General features: G+C 36.5%; 1 protein-coding gene across 3 annotated transcripts in view; it reads right to left on the reverse strand.

Annotated features, from left to right (window-relative positions):
* Positions 1-22,798, reverse strand: part of VAV3 (vav guanine nucleotide exchange factor 3) — a 158,572-nt gene that overhangs the window by 49,734 nt on the left and 86,040 nt on the right. For 2 of the 3 annotated variants that reach the window (XM_071750979.1, XM_071750977.1), the window contains exons 16-18: positions 13,386-13,487; positions 10,768-10,868; positions 2,199-2,221 (exon numbers count right to left, since the gene is read on the reverse strand). In XM_071750979.1, the coding sequence (XP_071607080.1) occupies positions 2,199-2,221; positions 10,768-10,868; positions 13,386-13,487 (226 nt within the window). The remainder of the gene's footprint in view (positions 1-2,198; positions 2,222-10,767; positions 10,869-13,385; positions 13,488-22,798) is intronic. The other variant, XM_071750978.1, reaches the window with a different exon arrangement.

The raw sequence follows: 22,798 nt of genomic DNA on the forward strand, positions 1-22,798 counted from the left end.
CAAATATTCTCTGATGAGACTGAGACTTTTTAAATATCTATTTTGTACTCCAACACACTTAACACGGATCCCTGAAAATTTCCATACAAAATAACACGTACCTGTGAACTACTGCTCTGTTTTTTGCAAACTTGTTTTAACTGGTAGATTGCATGAAGGTTCATACATTTTTTTAAATTTTTTAATCAAACCAAGCAGAGAAAAGCATGTTGCATAACAAAGGGAACAATTAGGTTGCTCCAGTGAGGCAGGACACTCATTGGGGTAAGCCAGAAAACAGTACCCTGAGGCACAAGCAAATTACTAAGCCCTCCAGCAACTTGGCAAATAAACAGTTTTAAGAAGACCTTGCAAACTCTCAAGCCTTTGGACTCTCTCTGTGCCCCACAAGTCTAATTGAAGGTAGGATGTAAGTTTTGTTTTCTTCCAATTGGAAAGAAAGATAGTATTATTGAAGAACAAAAAGCTCCATTACATCCTACTATATTTAAATGGAGGCTGTTTGCTGATAAGGACTGATGCAGAGTGGTGAGTAACCACAGATTTGCACAAGAGAGGGAAAGGGGCAGGAGTGGGAAAACCAACCTAGAATGAAGATGTGTGTTTAACTGAAATTAAAATACATGAGTCATATACATGGACACATGTAAGGACACACCTAAGGACAAGGTGGGAAACAATTCTAAGGACATCTTGAACTGCATGAAAATATGCTCAAAACTCAAACATATTGCAGCACCAATAGATTTTGTTACATTACTGGTATGAAATCTAAACCCATGTGTTCTAAAATGACAAATCCTCGTCTATCCTCAACTTTTCTTCAGCAGAATTAAGAATTAATTCTGAGAATTAAGGAAGCAGTCTTGGTAAAAATTAAAGTAATGATGATATTTTGGATTAGCTCCATAGTCAATCACTAATCAATACCTCCAGTAAGGAAGCCATTTTTATCTCACAAAAAGACTTATGACTGAAGATATGGGGTGAAAAGCTTAAGAGTTAAAGAGATTAGATACAACCAGCATACATATTTTCTTTATCCATCCCCTGTATGACTAATACAGTTAGGTTTACTGAGTCTGGCAAACTTGTCAGGCAAATGGACCATGCTGTAGTTTCCATATTTTAGAGTGCCCTCGCCTAGTGGGTATTTCTAGGCAGACACATGAAAATCCGGGCAGTAAATGGTGGAAGCAGCAAGGGGAGAGGGGTGGAAGCAGCACATTGGGTACAGGCAGGCCTGTGGCACCACTGCCCACTTCTCACCTCACCTACCCTGGGCCAGGCCCACCAAGATGCTGTGGCCCGCACCTGTGGCTAGCAGCCAACAAGGTTACCAGCAGTTGCCAGGAACCCCCTTGTCCAGACCCTGCCACCCTCTGGGGTCACAGCAATGCCAAGAGGGCTCCGATATCAGAGACCACAGATGTGCTCAGCCCTGCACACGACTCCCCCTTTGCACCACTTACATCAGCAGTGACATCCTTATAATTCCATAACCCATTTTAGTGATAGCACCAACCACAGACATGCTTATGGAGAAAAGTAACATATATGCTCGTATGTTGTTTATAACCAGCATGTCAGCCTAAATTACCATAAAATTCTAATCTAGAATAGGTGCTATCAACTATTATACTGTTTGTTTTGCTGTGCCTGAGCTGGCAGAGAAAGCCCAAGTGCTCTGCAGTTCTATACTTGAGTGGAAAGGCACCAGGAGCTGCTGAGAAAACAATCCAGGGTAGCTCACAGCTGTCTTGGGCTGGTGGCAAGGTATTGTAGCACATTATCTGACCAGAACTCAGTAACCTTAAAAAATATAATTAAAAAAAAAAAATTTACATTCAAGTCTGCTTCCATATTTGGTCTAGGAACAGTAAAGATCTAGACAACAGTTGTGAAGCAATGTATGTTTTCTACCTGTAATTTTAAAAACATATCTCCACCCCTTCCAGTGCTCTTGGCATTAAACTATATCGACTGAAAATCGACTCAAGCTTTGAACAGAATACATTTATATTTAATTATGAATACCTTGTTTCTTAGACAATTTCTATGTTCCACTATTCTAAAGAAATCTACTGTTAACAACAGAAGAAAAACATACGTGCTCCAAAACATGCATGCAAACAAAATAAGGAGCTCTTATGTTACTGACAAAAAAATATAACATAGAAAGAAAAACAAAACCTTACCTCGTGTTTCAAGTTCCCGTGTTCTGAAACATAAGTAAAAATCGGCATTATTAACAGCTGTAAACTGTGCTTTTTTTATAGAGCAATCTCAGCCTCTACTGTGTTGCACTACAGAAAACCCTGCTGCCTTCTTTTGCTACCTGATCCCTGCAGCCGCCCCGGCAGCCCAGGGCTGTGCCAGGTCCTGTTGTGCAACCCCAGCTGCGCTTTGCTCCCGCCCATCGCTCCTGCCAGGCAGCTGGGAAAGGCTCCTTGGCTGCCAGACCCACAGCACCTTCCAGCAGTGGCATGGCAACCTGGTTGGCTAACCTTATAAGCTTTTAGAACCTTTGAAAAGTATTTCATAAATATTGACTTGTTGGGAATTCAAGAGCTACAGCCCTTCATTGCAAGCCAAGTTTAGACCTTTCTTGTCTCTGCCTTTCCATAGCATGTCAACGTATAACAAGAAGATGTATACCTTTAGCTACAAAAGGTTCAGTATTTCCTATCTTTAAGTTCAATGCAGCATTGCATTAGTATACTACAGACTGTGAAGTGAAATTCTCTTTTGCTACAACTTTTCTTGTACTATTCAAAAATGAGGGGAAAAAAAATAGTCGTGTGGGAGATCAGAAGGACCGCATCAAGACAGTAACACCCTTGTACGCACACACCACCACATATCACAAAACACACAAAAAGGGGTTTTTTTACATTTTTCTTTGAATATCTAATCTGATACTGGGTATTTGGGTGTACTGTAGACTTTTGTTCAGTGCCTTATCTAAGCACACACAGCTGTATTTACCTGTGAGTGTCTCTAGAGCTGCATACACTGTTGAGGCAGAGCACTCACTGCATGTGCCAGGTCTGTCCTTCATCACATTTTGAAAACTTTCACTGTAATATCTTGTAAAGAGTAAGCCATTTTCACAGTAAATCTAAAAAGCTTTGATTGCAAGTAGATTTTGTTCTGCTAAAAAAAAAACCCAACTTATTACATTAAATAGTGTGGGAAAAAAAATCTTTGGCTTTCTAGAATTTTATGCAAAGATGGCAAGGCATGCTGAGACTGAGCACTGCAGCTGAGCACTGGGCCGGGCTGGGCAGGCACAGCCTCTTTACCACGGGCACAGCTCTCTTCTCACGTACACTTTCAGTCACTGTTTCTTCACTTATACAATGAGCCAAAGACACATCATCATCTCATCCACCGAAGGCACTTCTATAATTGTAACCTTTCCAAAAGTATTAATCTGCATTTGTGCAGTGAGCAAAAAGAAGAAAAATAAGCCCACCCCAACAGACAAGATGCAGGTAGACTTGAGTTTTTCTAAGGAGCCTAAGTGCTGCTGAATGCAATAAAATTTTAGCATTTACTATTGCAACTTGATGCACCTTTCAGAACTAAAATATGAATAAAATCACTTTTTGAATGTGGCATCTCAGCATTTTAAATGGCTTCAAATTGAGGGAAGTCATTTATATAAGTACTTGGGGGGGTGAGCAAAACAATTCCAGACTTTAAGTTTTTTTGGTTTTTTGTTTGTTCATTTTTAAATTGGCCTACAGTTGTGCAGATCTCTTGCCAGTTCCTCCAGTGGGAATGAATTGATCTAATTTTTAATGGTTGCTATTGAATATTATTTTTACCTCTAGGTAATAACTTAAATTCAAGTAGATAAATTAATTGAATAAAATAAATAAAATAAAAAATCAACTAGATTTGATAAATGAGTCCCAACACTTTTCATAACAAAGAATTAAGAAACTCATTAAGTTTTAATAGCTGGATTAAAGAACTCAGTGCACAGGAGGGTGGTAAATATTCCTGATAATTCACATAAAATAAATTTCATTAACTGGGGGAGGGAAAAAAAAAAACCCAAACCAAAAGTTAATCAACACTAAGAGACATAATGCTATTTGTGACATATACTATTACCACTTTGGGAAAAATAACCAGTATCTCTTTTTCTACATAAAGGCCTGATCAAAAAGGAAGATAGTCTTGTCTTCACTACAGTTTAGATATTCCTGAATTTCAGAATATTCTGTATTGAACTATGTGAGTTGCTTCATCATAATTTTTTTTCCATATGTAACAGAAGTACAAGGGGAAAAAACCCACAAACGTTCCTATTTATTTCTATTTTTAGAGATAAATGAATGTCTGAGGATATCCACCAGCAGATATTTTACAAACGACAATTTTAATTCAAGTTCCTGCTCATCACCAAGTGGGTGAGTTCTCAGTTCTGACAGCAAGCTACTTTTACTGCCATAGCTCAGCGCTATTTTTCGGTATTTTTATTTATTCAGAGTCAATGATACCACTGGGTCAAATTTTTATAATATTTTACTACAAAAGCAACAGGAGCAGCAGCTGGCCTCGATAAGTGAGGGAGCACAGATCAGAAAATGAGAATAAGCTGCTCTTCAGGGATGCAACAGAGCAGCTGGATTTACATACTAACTAAATGGAGAGTAAATAAAAAGGCAATGTAGTAAACTAGTCACCTATCTATTTTAAAAGAAACTTCAAAATATTTAAAATGCATGGACTATAATGTCAGCCACTTTGAAGGAGCTGTGGGACTACCGGGCTCCTTTCTGGTCAGTTAATCAGAAGAATGTGACCTAGAAGTACCCTACTGTAGGAGCCTGCACTAAATATCAAGTCCCCTAATTGACTTCTGCTCTGATTCAGCAAGAATGGTTACAACACAGTTCAACCTTTGTTGCCATTACATTAAAAGTGGCAAAGCTCCAATGAACATGGTGGGATTTCAGTATTTACTTCTCAGTTCTGGTGACACCGTAGGTTTGGAGGAAAGCCAGTGATTTTGCAACTATTGATCATGCCAGCAAAAAGGTAAACCATGAAAGCTGATGGAAACCATGAAAGCCTTTTAGATATTAAAACCACATGCTTTTTATGAAAAATCTAATCTCTAACAAGCTGTAGCAATTATTACACAAACAGCATGGGCTATCTTATTGGGCATACACACTGCCATATGAAAACAACTTTGAACTTAACCCTTTCATAGGGAAACATTTCCTTCCAGGTTTATCATCCAGTTGAAGAAACTTCCCTTCCACCTAAGGAAATGTAGTACTTTCTTAAATGGAATTATCTGAAGGAGAAAGGAATCATAGATCAGTTAACTACAAATTACTACAAAAATGGCCTGCTAATGTTTTCTTGATCAGTTTATGCCCTGATGAGACATGCTTCTAACATTCCTGTGGAAGCAGCATTATAAAGAAGAAAATTTGTGGGTTTGGCACCATATTAAAAATATATGGTAAAAAAAAATCAGATTCTAGAACCATTATTGATTGAATTATCAACCATTTGCCTGAGAATACTTTATTCAGCATAATTGAATGGACTTCAAAAAATACCAGTTTGGCAGTAGAAATGGATTGTTAATTGTGCAGGTTTAGACTAGAAGACAGACCAGAGTTCTGCAGTATACTGAAAGAGTGACAGTGTTTTATCAGTCCTGAGGATCTCTGCAGGAATTTAAAGGTCCGCAGAGCAATGAAAGTGGGAATAATGAGGGAGACAGTTTCTCCCTTTGTCCACTCAATGTGTCTCACTCACGCTTGCCTAGCAAAGGTTTCACTCTTAACTATTCCAGTGAGCAAGTGTCACCAGGTAAGTGAAATTGCCTGTGCCTTGACATAGGGCATAGAAGTGCAGCTGAGAGGCCAGAAGAGGGAGAAAACTAAAGGAAACATCTGCATCAGCCACCAGAGAACACCACCTCTTTATAAATGGCCCTGTCAGAGAAACAAGTGCATCCATTTTGTAATCCTTGTATCAAAGGATTTTATAAGTCCTTGTGTTAAAGACTACAACAAGCAAACTTGAAGGAGTTCATCAGAAGATTACCAAAAAAAAAAAAAAAAAAAAAAAAAAAAAAAAAAAAAAAAAAAAAGAGGTACATGGAGAATTTCAAGTCACAGATAAATTAAGTGGTAGGACATTAGAGTAAGATATGAAAATGCAGAGGACTACTTGAGCATGTACATGGCAGCATTTCAGGGGGAAAAAAAAAATCAATAATGACAGAAATGGGCATGGAAAACTCACCAGAACTGTTGATTTAAAGCAAGAAGTGCAGGAACAGTGACAAAAAACACACAGGCTAAATGCAGGTATCTTTTTCTACTTGTTAATTCAACTGATTAACTCAGCATCTCTTATCACTGCAACTTCTGCAGTCTGTTCAACTGGCCTTCTTTGAAATTAAAAACATCTGAAGACATGGAATATGTTTGTGGATAAGACATAGCATGGCAACACTGCAATTTGTCATCAGATTTTGTCAATGTTTCTCTCATAAGTTTATCATTGAAATCTGACACATTAAGTTTGTCATTGTAAAGGTTTCATCTGGTTTTGGATGTCTGTCTTTTGAATTTTCACAAACTGACTTAGAATGAAATACAAAAACTTATTCTACCTCAGAGACATTCTAAGCATCACTTCAGAAAGGGTAGCTAAAACAACTGCTCAGTAGTCTGAAATGAAAATATTTAACTGTTCAAAAACAGAAAATGCTGGGGAAAGTACAAACATCTTTTAAGAAACTTAGTGTATATTCTCATTGGAATGTTTTGAATTCAGATCACCTCTTCTTAAACAGACCTCTAAAAACCGAAGAGGTTTACAGAATGAAAATTACTTGAGGCACGTAAGTTCCAATAACAAAGAAATAATAAAAAATAAGACTACTCAAGAGTTCAGAGAATTTACTGATATGAAGTAATGAGAATAAAATAATTTATCATATAGAAGCAGTCAGTCAAGACATCAATTGACTCTTCTCACAAAAACCCACAGTCACATGATAAATTAAAAAGATAAAAAAGGTCAAACATAGTATTACAAAATAAAAAAACACAAAAAACCCCCACAAACAAAAAACCACTAACAAACCTACTGTTTGGAACTTACTGTTCCACAACTTGAAATGCAGTTAGATATTTCTGTAAACAAAAATGGGGAAGCTACGCAAAAGCACTAAGATGTAAAAACTCTTTGAATAATAAAAATATATTAAGAAACTTCAACATGCTTAAGTAGCATCACTCCTGGCCATTGTCTACCACAGAAAATTTTAAGATTCCTGTGAAGCATCTGGAATCAACCATGGCAGAATGACAGAATACAAGAATAAAAAGATTAAGTTCATTTATGTATCATGGTGTGTGCATATACACACACACACACACAATATATATACACATACCACATATACAAAATCCACATCCATGGTCAAAACTAATAACAAATGACAATGACTAATAGCAAATGAGGGGAATAAAAATGACCAGTTTCCTAAAAGGACAGTTCCGTTTCATGCCCATTATACCCTGTGAAAAGGCTGTAATTGTTCCCTTGTCCCAGGCACTTTGCTATTATTGAAGCATTCCAACTATGCTCCACAATGTCTCATCTAATAGCACTCTCAGGCCACCTCTGCTGATTTCCCACAGAAGCAGCAAATGACATCACAGGAAACTGAAATTTATCAAATCAGTTTCTCTAAAGACTTAGAAAGGAAAACTTCAAAATTAAAGCCACATTAGCATTTTGGGCATTTAGACCATACTTTTTCCACAAAGTGCAGTGAAAATGTTGAATATTATGTGTGTTTATATGTGTTTATTTTGTGTCTGTATTCCTTTAAGAACATTTCGTAAGTAAGCAAGCATGGCAGACAACAGATTACAGAAGCTCTCTTTTCTCAGCATTGGTCTGGAAGTGAAAATATATAGCTCCAGAAAATAATTTATACTCAAATTGCACAAATCACTATTTAAAAGCTTAAATTGTCCCATCCCTTCCTGGACCATAAAGGGAAGTAGGAACAGGTAAAACGCCTCTTTAAACCTTTTCTTAATTTGTGCACATTATGAACAGGGAAGCACTGCTCAGTCAATACTTATTTCTTTTAAAAGGCAAATATAGAGAAAAAAGATTGAAAACAGTAGAGAAAAACATCATGATTTCCATTCCTACACATTGGCCAATGTCCCTCATTATGTGGGGAGAGGACACATGTTCAGCAAAGTGGGCAAAACCATTTATCCTTTCCATATTTCTTCATTCCTAGAGCAAGAGCAATTTGTTTTTGCAGATATGGTCTACAGTCAGAGCAGGCTGTAAGCCACCACAGCCTAGCACTTCCTCTCATTCTGCCTCATAAGCAGGTGGAAGACATAGAACTCATCTTGTACTAGAACTACAGAAACCTGGGAGTCTTTGCATAGGAGAAAAATAGACTGGGGGAAAAAAAAAAAAAAAGAGGACAGAGAGCAGAACAACTGGATGTAAGCTGAACGCGTAATACAAAACAGTATCTTAACCCACTTGCTTCCAACTTGATTAAAGAAAGACTCCTTACAGTACCATTTCACATAAGTCAGGCCAATGATTTAAACTAAACTCCAAAATAATATTCTGCTCCCTTAAAGTTGAAGAATTATTATTTATTTTGCTTACAAAGACACAGAAATGTGGTTTGGTGAGGGTTTTTTTGTGTTTGTTTTGTTTTTGTTGGTTTGGGGTCTGTTTTGCTTTATTTTGTCCCCTACAGCAAATGCACAGATTTACTTAAGTACATATGCAGGAAAATTGCAAAAATGTTATCTGGTCATTTATGGTCATTTTTACTTATACACGATGCACCATATGTGCTCACAGATCTTTACAGAAGAACAGGAAGACAAGCTCCTGCCTCCTGGGGTGCCAGCTATCCAATTAAAACAAAAACTACAAAAGTGATTAAGATGGAAGGTGAAAAAGAAAGGAAAAAGCAGTAGGGATGGTTCATACCACAGAAGATAGCTCTCTTGTGAATAACAGTGCGTGGTTTTTTTCACTCTATGAATTTATATGCAATTGCTTTAAAATATTCAATGTTTCATATAATCTTAACTATTTATTTTCTTTAGAATATCCATAGGAGATTCTATGAAAAACCCGTATTCATAAAAGGATTTTAATGAAAAATACTAGAATCCAGACTTGAAGGGTAGTGTGGAAAATCTCCAATACAGGAAAACAACTGAGAAAATGAATTTCACTGACCACAGCCAAAGTCAGTACCTTCCATCCTGAGGGTTTCATGGAAGAATGAGGCAGCCAAATAGCACAATGAGCCAAAAGCCAAGTAGGAAGTCACAAAGTAACACAAACAGGGACAAAGACAGAAACAAGCTGATACAGTTTTGAAAGGAATAGCTAGAACCAAAATCATGATGCAGCAGCTAGGTAAAGCACAATGCATAAAGTCATGATGCAAATTCAAGCAGTGGGAGAGAGATTAGCTCTGCATCAGCGTTTTGCAGAGATTGTAGATAGTAATGTTGAAAAGAAAATAACCCAATAGAGGAGGCTGCAGTAGCTTATGTGAGGCAGATGCCTCATAGCTTCATAAGCTATTGTGATATAATTTAGGAAAGGAATGCTTTGAAAAGTGGGGACAATTAATTAGAAAGTGTCCCAATGCAGACTAATAGGCTATCCAGAAACTATGCGTTCCATATGGCTTTTCTCTTCCAAATATATTGAAACAACAGGAATTCAAAAGTATTAATAGAGAAGGAAATATGAAGGGGGGAAGGCAGAATGTGGGGTAGTAGTCATCCTTGTCAGTAGTCCTCCCCCATCAGCACTAAACAATCTATGGAATAAGAAAGATTTGTTAAGAACGTGCACAGAGGAAAGAGTCAAAAATGACACCACAAAAATGAAAAGTTCACTGCTACCAACTGAATAGGTACAATGAAGGGGGGAGTACAAATGATGAGAGCTGACATTTGCCATTAAGCAGTGGGAGACACAGAGTATGTTAGAGAGAAAGAATTAATGATACAGTACTGAGCAGAAAGGAAAGAGGTCCAATTTGGAGTCACCCGAGGGAGACCAAATGGTAGCTGAAGTTAAAAGAGGCCTTAAGGTCCCAAAGTGCAGAAAAAGAATAGGAGACATGCAAAATGACAATGACCAGGGAAGAAATTAACAGAATAGAGCTGCTGATTTAAAAAAAAAAAAAAAAAAAAAAAGAGGGGAAAAAATGGCCCTTAGATGTAAGAAGTAGAGGGACATCAATCATCTTTTTGAGAATACTGTGAGTGAACAGAAACCATGGAAACCGAAGAGATGAAAGAAGAATCTAAGGCAACACAAACATGCTTTAGAAGCTGAGAGAAAAGTATGAAAATTGGCATAGATAGAGAGAACCAGAAGGATGATAGAGGATATGCTGTACAGCAGGTGTTACATATGAGCAGGCTACAATTAAAACGAGAGCAATTCCTTGTTGTATAAGACATTGATGAAGAAATTTGGTTTGATCTATATAAACAGTTCTCTCCTGCTTTTGAACATTTCAATTCAGTAGCAATAAAATTCCCCATGAATTCTAAGTGAAATTCTAATGGTGCTTAAAAACAGTAGTTTCACAAGTATGTATGAAACAATAAACAAAATTAAACCTTAATTATAACCAGCGAGTTTTAGATCCTAATTAAAAATGGTATTTTAACAATAAAAATTACTTACCACCTGAATTAGCTCTGCCACAATTGTCTAATCTTCCTAAACACTCTTTGTGTGCTCCAGCTCCACATTTAGAACATAAATAGCCTTGATAAAACGTTCCTCTATAAAATAAAATTAGGTAGTAATACATTAGAGGTGATAAACTCCAGCATAAAGGCAGTAAGAGACATGGCAGAAGGTATCAGAAGTCATTTGCTTTTCTGCATGGTAGTCCCCAAAGGCTCAAGTGACAACTGACAAGTAGCTCATCTGCTTTTCATCACTATTAGTCACTTTAAAATCACAACCAGACATTTCTTCTGGACTACTTGTAGAGCAATAACCTCCATTTCAATTTAGCCCAAAACAACTTTGGCAGAGTAAACTTGAAATTGTACCATTATGTATCTATTCTACTCTAGATCTACACTTTCTTTTATCTCTGTGGCAATATGCCTATGCACTTCAAGAGTTTTAAGTTTGTGTGTATATACATGTATTAATTATTTTTTAAGCATTAAGGAGCTTATAGGCTACATTGCAAATATTCCTGACTTTAAATTTGTTCAGATAGATAGATAGGCATATATCCAGGTACACATGACTTACTACTCAGAGTTGCTAGATAAGAAGTCACTTTCCAGATGTTCTCCAATTCCCTTTAATGAACTGGAATCTAAACTTGAGTCTGAGGAAATTGATTGTCAGATTTTTGCATGGCTTTTCTTTAGGTATAATTCACTGAGTGGCTAACAGGCTAACAATTTTACATGTACCTCTGACCAATTACAAGGGTTCCATTTACTGCTGTGTCTGCTTAATCTTCACATGAGACTTGTCCGTCTCCCAAGATTATACCAACCACTTTGGAGTGATCAGGCATCCTATTTTGAAACAACACCTTCAGCTTCAAAGGAAAATCAGGTGTCTTACATGGAACACAGGACTCAATAAATTAAACCTTAATGAAATGTACAGCAACTGCTATCTACTACAGCAGTTTCTAAACAGTTTGTGATGAAATATACTTCTAATTACATTCATCAGCTCAGTATTTCATAATATCAGGATACACAAAGACATTTAAGTAGAAGGTATAAAAATACTTTAATGCAGTTTTCCAGTTTTACATTTTTTCCTTATTGCTAAACAGGAATGCAACATTCTTTACATGAAAGTATAGGACATAGCATTATCCTTCACTACAGATGCTTCTAAGACTAGGATTTTATCCCCACTTCAAGACCAGGTGTTTACATTCAGGGATTGGGTTTGGTTTTTTCCAAGTATTTACATGTTAGCTTAAAATGACAATTCACTTTAAAAAGAGATTTAGACACTTTATGGAGCTAAGTCCAGTAGGATTTTAATACAATTTAGATATCCAGGGACATGTCTATATACCACAAGATAGCACTTGGAGACACCCAGCTATCTTTGAGCAAAACAGCATAGCTATACAGAACAATGCAGCATTGCAGCATCCTGAAAGCAAGACACCCATTTCTCAGCAACAGCAGTCAGTGGAGGAGGAGACACAATGACTCAACTATACTGCTTCAAATTCAGAAATTAGCCCTGCCACCTTTAAGTTCAGGATGTCTGCATCACTGTTCATAGTCACTTAGACCTTACTACAGGAAAAACTTTTACTTAGGGGGGGGAATCTCTGAAAATCTAGATCAGTAAAACTGTTCAGAAAGAAGTTCCAAGAGACAAAATTAATTACAGAGAGAAACTTACCTGAGGTTATTTTATGCCATACCTGTGCTTAACAAAGGCATTACCCATATTTCAAATGCTCTCATCAGCTGTAAGAAACACTGGGACCTGAACTGGCCAAAGTTCACAAAGCTTTTGCCTCTTCAACTTACACTACAAAATTTAGGTTCAAGATGAAACTCTGTACCCTTGGATATTCCATATTTAAGAGAAAAAAACTAAAAAAAAAACCAAAAAAACACCCACCAAAAAAGGAAGCTCCTAGAATATAGTTCAAATAATGAATGAGAAACTACACATATATGCTGTGTATGTTTCAGAGGAAAGAGGTAGAAGACATGGGCTATTTTACTTAAGTCAGTTGTACGAATCCTTATTCATTAAAGCATTACTTGTGTGCTAGCATTTTTTATCTAGCTTTCTCTTTGCAATATCTGTCTTCCATTTGTCCACATACTATGGTTCAGAAATGCCTGTTAATGTCTCACAGTTATTTTTTTGTCTCACAAAGCCATCTCCCCACATCACACATCCACGAGCATCGTCATCATCTGATTTGCTGAAAAAATATTTTCTTGTGACTGGTTGTCTACAGCAATGGGACCCATTGAACACTCAGTTTAATCAAAAAAGTTTTCAATCACTCTTACTGGAAAACTTCTGTATCAAATAAAGCAACTCTCATAAAAAAGTCATGATAAAGCACCCTTCTGATAAATGCGGAACACCTTGAAGTTCTGAGCTCCTAGCAGCACTCTTGTTAATTTTTGGAAATCTGCTTGCTAACACAATGAGAAGTGCTATGTATAACTTCATTGCCTGTCTGTCTTGGACAGGTAACTAGCTATGTATTTCCACATATTCCTTTAACTCAGATATTTCACCTGGGGGGAAAAGAATACCCTTAAAGGTCTTACCTCAGAAGCATCTGGCAGACCTTGCAAGAGGTCACCCGACTGAAGGTATGCATTTTGAACTCATGAAAGCTCGTGTCTGCATAGTCTGGACGTATATTTGACCTAAAAAAAAAAAAATTGAAACGCTTTAAACTGATGAAATCCAGAACATAATGAAACATTATCAGTGGGAAATGTGAACCCACAAAGTAGTTACATTTACACTGATGTTTTTCACTGGAGCGAACCAGAAACATCAGCTTTTCCACATACCTTGCAACAAAATCTGAATTATATTATGAAGACCTAGTCCTTAAAATAGACTCTATAACTACCTTAATTGCCACAATAGATATAAAACCACAAATGAAAACAAACATCTGGTTTTTATTACTGTTCAATGACAATTTTATGGACCTAAAGAACACTCACTTTTTCATTCTCATTGTGTGGATGTTATATGGAAAAACAGTTCACACTGACAACCAAAACCTTTGAAAACAGTAGCAGCAAATTTGAGTCTGTTAGGTCACAATTATGCAGCAACACACTGGATAACAGTGTGTTTACTTCAAAAGTAAACAAATTATTTTCTGGAGTTTAGCTGGTCTTTCTTAAATGAGTTGTCCAGTGCCTACAGCTGCTACTACATACCCTTAATTGAACAAATAAAACAGATCATTTATTCTGCTAAGATACAAACACACAATTGGCAGACTTACTTACAAAGATTTTTTTTTCCTGTAATTTTCCCTACTTCCAAGACAAAGGGGGGGAAACAGGAATTTTCAATTGATTTTTTTTTTTATTCACTAGGATCCTTAAACTACCTCAACACTGTCAAAACACTGAAATGCTTGGAGTTTAATTTCACCTAGACAGTATCAGAAAAAAAAAATGCAAATTTTAAGCATTAATGTATTCTTAAGTATTATTTATATTTGAATGCTTAGTTTTACATAGATTCCTAGTATTTTTCTAGCAAAACCACAGGAATGCATGATGTATAGGATTTAAAAAAGGAAAAAAATCCTAAAGGTAAAAATGTAAGAAAGTACAAACTCAAATTAAAGACTAGAAGCTTTTCTAACACAAAAAAATTGCCATTTCATGCTTTAAAGTTGGAAATACTTAATAGTCAAGTTTTATTTTTATGTATAAATAAATAACTTCTAGACTAAAATACAGACCAGTCACAAAGTGCAATGAAACTTAAGTATAGGTAGACATGCAAGCATCTGTCTCTCCAGGACTGAAGGAAAAGGCTTATGAAAAAAACATTTGGAGTCTGTTTAAGTACCTAGTGTCAGAAAGGTCAGTCGTCTAACCTGCCTCCTGAAAATGAAGATGCTGAAAATGAAACTGTGCTCAAGAAGCAAATGGGATTTTGCTTTTATGTATGAGAATAACCTCACCCTCAGTAATGTTTTAACTAGCTCACTAGTGTCTCTCTCTCTACTCAGACATGCAAGATGTCAACACCACAGCTCCTTGTAACTAAACCAGCAATGAATGCTATCTATTGACAGCAGGAAGGTACAGGTATCAGGATAAAATAATCTCAAAAAAGTAAAGAACTTTTTATAAACCAGGAGATCAGTGTATTGATTTAGAGCTGTCAATTCTACAGAGCAAGGCCTGTATTTCACAACATGTTTGCCAAGGGACTGCTAAAACCCACACAGTAAAATACAAACTCTGAAAACTCCCTAGAAAATTTTTAAGAACTTAAACTCCCAACTGAAGTTGTGTTTTGTTGCCCATTTGGTTCAGTCTAGCATAGCTTACAAAACCATCAGCCTAATGAGTAGACTCATCAGATTTGAGAGCATATCAAATTAATCCTAAGAACTGGACCATTTTTCAAGAAAAAAAACTGTTTTAATTAGAGAAGTATCACTCTTCAAAAATAAAAAGTATAGTGGATGAAAAGAAAAAATACAACCTCACACAAATAGTTATATAACACAAGCATATGACTATTTAACTTCCTTCTATATGTAAATATTCTCTTCCATTCTTCTTGTGGGTTATCTTTCACCATGACTGAAATATATGAACTCCTGAAAATAAACCTCCTATGAGCAGAACAGACATGACACAATCTGTTCATTCTTTATATTAAATGTAGTACTCAAGTTTCTTAAAAGCAAAAATTATTCTTGAGAGGGGAAAAAAAATCAGGGTCCAAAAATGGCAAGAATGAAGCTCACAGAAACTCTGTCACAAAGTTGCAAGTTGGTTTATTGTACCTGTAGAGTATATGATCAAATTCTAACATCCTAATTAACAGAGAAGTTTTAACCAGGTGAACATACTCTCTCCTGTATGCTAAAATTTGAATACATAAGGAAAACATATGGAAACATATCCATATACATGGATAAATATGGAAAGCATAATGCAAAGTTTGGAATATAATGCAAACTTCAGTTTACTTTATTGTCCTTGTTTGGGCCAGGATAAAGGTAATTTTCTCTTGTAAATTTGCTTTCAGCTAAGTTTCTTGTAGGTAGCTGCACTTGCTGAAATTAACAGCAAGTTTCTCAGACAGTGTCTGCTTCTAGGACTGATAGCACTCAATGTTTATAGTGACAGCCAGAGACTGGTGTGCAGAGCCAAGGCCACTGCTGTGTTCTGAGGAACATTTTGCCCTCCGGAAGGAAAAAAGGAGTAAAAAGGTCACACCTGCAGCCCTCCTTTAGGGAGGAACGGACAAGATAAATGCCAAAATTGACCAAACAGAGTATTCCATTCCATACACGTCATACTCAGTATTAATTTGAGCAATCACGAGGGTCAAACCCCTTCCTGCTTCCTTCTTCTCCCATCCCTGTTTGCTTCAGCATCCTGGGAGGATTCCATCCATTCATCTGCCTGTGGTCCTGATCCATGCCAGCCTGAATCTGTGTGTTCCTGCCTCCAGCTCCCGACTGCTGCTGACTCCAGGCATCCAGCCTGGTGGGCTCTCACGTCACCACGTGGGAGAGAGGGGGGAGGAATGTGGTATCATTTTTCGTGGTGGATTCTCTGTCCCTGGAGATATTTAAAAAGAGACCGGATGTGGCACTCAGTGCCATGGTCTGGTAACTGCAGCGGTAGTGGATCAAGGGTTGGACTTGATGATCTCTGAGGTCCCTTCCAACCCAGCCAATTCTATGATTCCATGATTCTATGATTTGTATATATTTAGTTTTTTTATCATTACTGTTTCATTAAAGCTGTGTAATTTAGTTTCCAACCCATAAGTCTCTCTCCTTTATTCTCTTTCCTCCTTTATCTGAGAAGGAAGGGGGATTAAGAGAGAGCATCTGTCATTTGGTTTAATTGCTGGGCCAGTGTTACCCATGACACTTATTCACCATTACCTACTGGAGGACCCAGTTTGGTACCAAGTACTACTCAGTTCTTCAGAATCATAAAAATGTATCATAAAGACTGAATCCCTCTGATTCTTCAAACCCCATAGGGTTTTAGTTTAGTGACTGTAAAATTCTAAACAATTAGTTAAATAAACTCTCAGTGTAAAAACCTGCTCTTTTTTCACCACACAACTTTCGTATTCCCCATCAATTCATTGCCATACAACTTCATGTATTTCCTTGTTGGCTAAGGCCAAGCTAGCACTAACATCTCCTAACACACATTCTTTAAGACTTGAGCCTGAGCAGGTCTTTCAGGAGCACATAGCACTATTCATAAATCAAAAGGATATTTTATATTTTTCTATCCCTTCCTTCCACCACTCAAAACATTTTTTCCCTATTTTGCCCCCACACCCACACCAACAAAAAGAAAAAGCCTAAAAAGCCCTTAAAAAAAAAAAGTTTAGTGAATCAAAGGAGATGCCACTGAAGTACATTAGCTATTGATTAAATCAATTTGGAAGGGACTTCAGCATATTACAGAGTCCTGTTCAGCAAGAGTGGGAATCTACACAAGAATAAATCTAATCTGCTGCTCAGTCCTTCTTTTCACACTGACTTAAAAGATACTTCCAAATAGTTGTCTCAAAATTACAGTGTCATTGTGATCATTAAGAAGAGCAGCATTCCTGTTCTCTTTTGCCTCTTCTTTTCTATTTCATTCACCATGATGTTCCCAGATTCAAGGTCAAACAGGAATGGGAAAACCTCATGTGTTTTATTTCAGTTTGCACATCAGAAAAAGTACCCTGAAATTTTGGAGGCTGCTACATTTCAAAGAGATAAGAATTTTACGCATTATTTCATCATTTTCTTTATAAAGAAACAGTTTCTTGAAAATATTAAGATTCAGATACATACATTGCTATCAGTCGATTCATGCTAAACAAGACAGCATTTCATCACTGCTCAAAAAGTAGCATTCACATTTATGCAAAAGCAAAGTTTCCAGTCATCACTATCTAATAAAGGTAGTAGAAAAAAATTGAGAAAAAAAATGAGAAATATGAGAAAATGAGAAATAATATGCTTACTCTGAGGACATGAGTACTATATAGTGAATAACAATATGGAAAGATAGTTAATAATACAACAAACCCAGAAAAAACAACAACAAAAATAAAAGCATAATGTGTATTATCTACTATAAAAATGGAAGTAGAATAATATAGAAGCAGAAAAGCTTTGTGGGAAAATATGTATTGCAGAGCTAATTGTGAGCAGGAAAATTCTTGTACCTGATCAGTCTTTCTGTGTTCTGGGCAAGTCAGAAATCAGATTACACAACACACCAGACAAGTCTGTGATAATCTAAGATGATGCACTGTAGTATATATTAACTAAGTCTTCTACTGTATAGCCTGAAACTTAACTAATCAAGAGATTATTATTTTTAAACATTATTTTAGTTTTTAATATATGGTTTTTGAGCGAATCAAAAATAATGCAAAAATAACCCAGCTCAATACCCCAGGAAAGTTTCCAAATAGAGATTAAGCTCAACTCATCTGTGACTGTCCATGCTAAAGTACCTATCACAAGGGCCATAGAATTTAATTTTTTTTACTCACAAAATCTTTCACACTGAATAACATATATCGTTTGTTGAGTTTTTAAATATAGTAAATAAAGCTGATAACCTCAGTGGAAAAACAGCAGTCACAGCATAGCATTCAACTTTTTATAGTCATGTACTATAGTCATGAAAAGAAGCTCTTTTAGTTACAGTATTTAAGCCTTATACCGGTAGCCTGAGAATGCAGACAAAAGCTGCCACGACATAGTAATGAAAACACTTTATCCCTCTCAAATCTTCCCTTCCCTTCTACTTCCCAACCTGCAGGTATGCTTCAAGGCACAGAAAAAAAAAATATTAGGTCAATATTAATTTTAAGCTTAACATTTAGAATATTTTCTACTTCAGAAGGAAGAGTTCTTGCCAGAGGGAAAAAAATAATCACCCCACACACAATTGTTTTAAAAATTCAAACGTATTGAAGCAAGTTCTGTAGATAGTATTAGGAAAATCTAATTTAGAAGTTAAACTGGGTTTCTCTCCCATCACAGTGGAACAATCACCAGTTGAACTCTCTCTTATAAGTTCCTCAGTCCTCCTTCCATAAATACTATGGGATGCCCCAGGCTCCTGGTAAATGAAAAGGTTTACCCATTTCTGCTGTCAAGCAATCTTGATGAATGGCCAAAGCAGGAAGTCACTCATGTACCAGGAATACTTAATCTGAGGTAAATAATGACAGAGAACATGTTCCTCATTTTTATGGTAAAACTGTCTCATTTTCAGAAGCAATGTGGGGAGTCAATAGTTTTCCTTCTTCTACTTTTTCCCCAGGCTGTTTTAACTCCTACACTCTAGCACTAGAGTAAAAAATGCCAGACTACAGAAACAGAATTCATCTGTAATTAGGAAAATTTTTCCAATTCTCTCAATTCAGGAGCAGAATTTCTTTGACAGACAATAATCAGTGCCCTTTCCTTCACAGTGCATAACCAGATTTACTCCAGTCACTACAGCAACATCCTTGGGCTGCCCCTGAGCCTTTTAAGTAAAGTTTTCTCTTTCCGAGCTACTTTCAGAATGTTATCCCCACTGGGACCAATTCACTGCTACACCGCCAGCCCAGAGACCTGCAGATGCTTGTCGTGCTCTCCTTTGTCACCTGGACATGCAGTTCTTGTCTATAGCTGCTAGCAAAGCCATCAAATGACCATCTTACTCAGACAGTCCTGCACCTATGAATGATTTCTTGGTGGTAAGTTTGCAGAGTTCAGTGTATCTTATTTGATTGCCCTCGATATCCTCAGACTCTGGAGCACTCCATTTTTGCTGATCTTGCATGTATGAATTATCTTCCTTTTAAAATACTTCTCCATATTTGCAGTGACACTGCTTTCTACTGACACTTATTTCAGTCCTCAAAGGAGTAAACTGATCAAAGGCCAACTCTATCTTCAGCCACCCACATAACACAACACCTTTGTGAATGGTGGCAGAAAGCACCATATTATCAACAGTCCCCTGCAAGCATCTGCAGTCAGAATTCATTCTAGGAGCAATCTTCATGCAGATTAATGGCACAGATAACCATAGAGAAATGCTATAGATAGCCCAAAATTATCTTGTCAGACAAGACATCTAGGCACCTTTTCCTACAGAATGAGGAATAAATTCTGTCTACTATCCTACCTCAAAATACCAAAATAATTGTGCATATGAATAAAATGACACAATTTCATCTAGTTTTTTAACACTTTCCAATAGTGACCTGGGTAACAGTTCAAAAACTTTAAATTTTAACCCTCAAGACACAAATATATAATATTTATGTCATATTTAAGTCAAAATAAATCAGCCTTGGCAATCTTGACATATCCATCAGTGGACATTCTATACCTCATATTACAAAACTGAACTTTGATCATCTTGGGTCTAAAGTGTTTCCAAGATCCAAAATGCAAAAATGCATTTTTTGCAAAATGCAAAAATCAATATCAAGCAGCTTATACGAGATTTTTTACTACCATTTCCTTACTTAATCAAAACCATATTATCATGAGAAAACAGTAAGATCAGAATGTGCCTGAATAGCATATAACAGGCATTTGGATAGCACATAGCAATAATTTAATTTTTTTAATCAGCATTCTTAGTTTAATTTTTGTTTCCAAGAAGAAAAACTATACAAAGTACCTTTCACAACAGGTTGCACTAAACAAATGGACTGTAATTTCCTCCGTGGACTAGACACAAATATGCTTTTCTTGCTGCCAGTTTATCTTCTTCTACCAAAATAAAATCCACAAGAAAAACTACACAATTTTCAGGCCCAAAACTCTATCTTATCTCTCTACTAAATATGTAATTATTAGAGATAATGTATACCAAGAGACTAGATAAAAAGCCAAGAAACACTTCACTATAGTTCCCTTCCTCCTGTTTTCCCATATGGAGAAAAAGGGCATTAAAATCTCAGTCTTTATTTCCAGAAAGGTCATATTCCTAAAGATATAAACAATGAAAAAAATCTTTATTTCCCAAACTTTATTATACTGATTACATCTTTTCTTGAATGATTTGCCCTTCCAATGCTTCACTAGTAGCCTAACAGACTTTAAGGTCTCAAGTTTGTTTTGCACAGACATATTACTGAAAGCCTGCTAACTGCTACGAAATCTAACAAAAATATAATCAAGGGATAAAATAAAGCAGTCCACTGATTAAATTCTTATAACAAGCTTAAATTTCATATAGGAAAGTAATGAAATGCAAATAACACTGCCTCTACAAAAAGAGTGCAAACAAAGGAGAAAAGGTGGTATAGAAATGTAAAGAGCAGAAACAACTATAATCTGCAGAACTAGAATCCTGGTTAAGGGTGTCAATCTCATAGCAACAAGAAGGTACCCAGCAGCAGAAAGCATTGGAATTCTACCATCTCGTGGCTTCATATTCTGCAAGGAGTTAAAGGAAGATGACTTTGGAGCACAAGACAAAAAAAATAAAAATAAAAAAAAATAAATCCTCCTATATTCTAAATGTCTCTAATATTACCTTTAATGCTACCAGTTAGAAACTAGTTTAAGCAAGCTGCCTGCAAGGTCCACTGCTGTCCTCCACTAGTGACAATTTTTTTTGTTGTTTTTCTTGCTGTGTTTTGAAAGCCATTTCTTTTAATTGCTTTCGGGGCAGTTTTTCAATACTAGCTTGACTCCAATAATTAAGACCTGTAAAGACTCCCTCCTTCCCTAGGTCAAGGACACTTAGATGGTGTTGCTTATACTCATTACAAAAATTTCAACTACTGGTGAAAAACTGCTTCTCTTGTACTTGATTAACAACTCAACTTCTCCTTCCAAGACTTCAAGTATTTTTTAACTAATTTTTTTTTTAATACAGTGAAAGTAAAAAGGCATTACAGGAAGGAGAAAAAAAACACAACTGAAAAACGTATTATATTCCTCGAGTATATACAAATCATTTTTCCACCACAAACAGCACATACGTGATTAATTGCAGGAATCACAGCACACATACAAAAATAAAGAACAAATACATCACACAAAAAGAAATGCAACAGTACTGTTTTGCAAAAATGGTCCCAGGAAACTCCTTTCAAAAGTAACTTAGCTGCAAAACAAAGGGTAACAACAAGGCCAGGTGCTGACCTAGACACTGTTAAGTACATAACTTCTGCTAAATACAGAGAAAGCAAAGGCATTGTGAGCCTACCCTGACTCAAGCTGTTCTTCCCAGGGAACTGATGATAGACCACACAGATACCATTTAAACCCACAGATGTTCCTCCAGATTGTGACAACTCAGTGAGACTGTAAACTTGGATAGACAAAGACCCTTTTCTTCCCCCAGCAGCCGTCCCACACACGATTTTCTAAGTAACCTGAAACAGCAGCAAGTGCCCACATAAAACCAGCAAGTACTGGGATGGGAAGAGGCTGCCCAGCAGAGTCACAGGTTTTGCCTAACACAGTGAGACAGCTGCCCTTTCTTTGGCATTAACAGTTTTCCCCAAAAAGGGAAAAAACTTGCTAGAAAGTTCTAAAGATATTTCTTCATTTTGGTTTTGACTAATTTTTTTTAAAATGCTATTTAAGGTCAGGTTCTGAAGATCTTTTTCCCATAACAGTTTCTTTAAGAAAAGCAATCATGTCACAAGAAATTATGCAGGGTTTGATTGTACATAGGTATTGGCAAAATACCATGTGATTTAAACAATGTGTTGCATTTGAAAATGAGTAGCCATTTCCTTTGATTAAAACACGGCTTTAGAGAACAGTTGATGTACTTATGCCCACCCATGGGCCCAGAGACATGAGAAAAGCAGATACATGAAGTATCAGATAAGGAGTCTGCAGTAAATTACAACTGTTTAAAGTATATGAAGAAAAAATGCTATAGGGAGCTCAGATAAAACTCAAAACCTTGAACCTTCCTCAACTCTCAACCCCAAGTTAGGCCTTTGCATTTTAGAG

The sequence above is a fragment of the Heliangelus exortis genome, chromosome 8, assembly GCF_036169615.1.
Source record: "Heliangelus exortis chromosome 8, bHelExo1.hap1, whole genome shotgun sequence".
Taxonomy (NCBI): Eukaryota; Metazoa; Chordata; class Aves; order Apodiformes; family Trochilidae; genus Heliangelus; species Heliangelus exortis.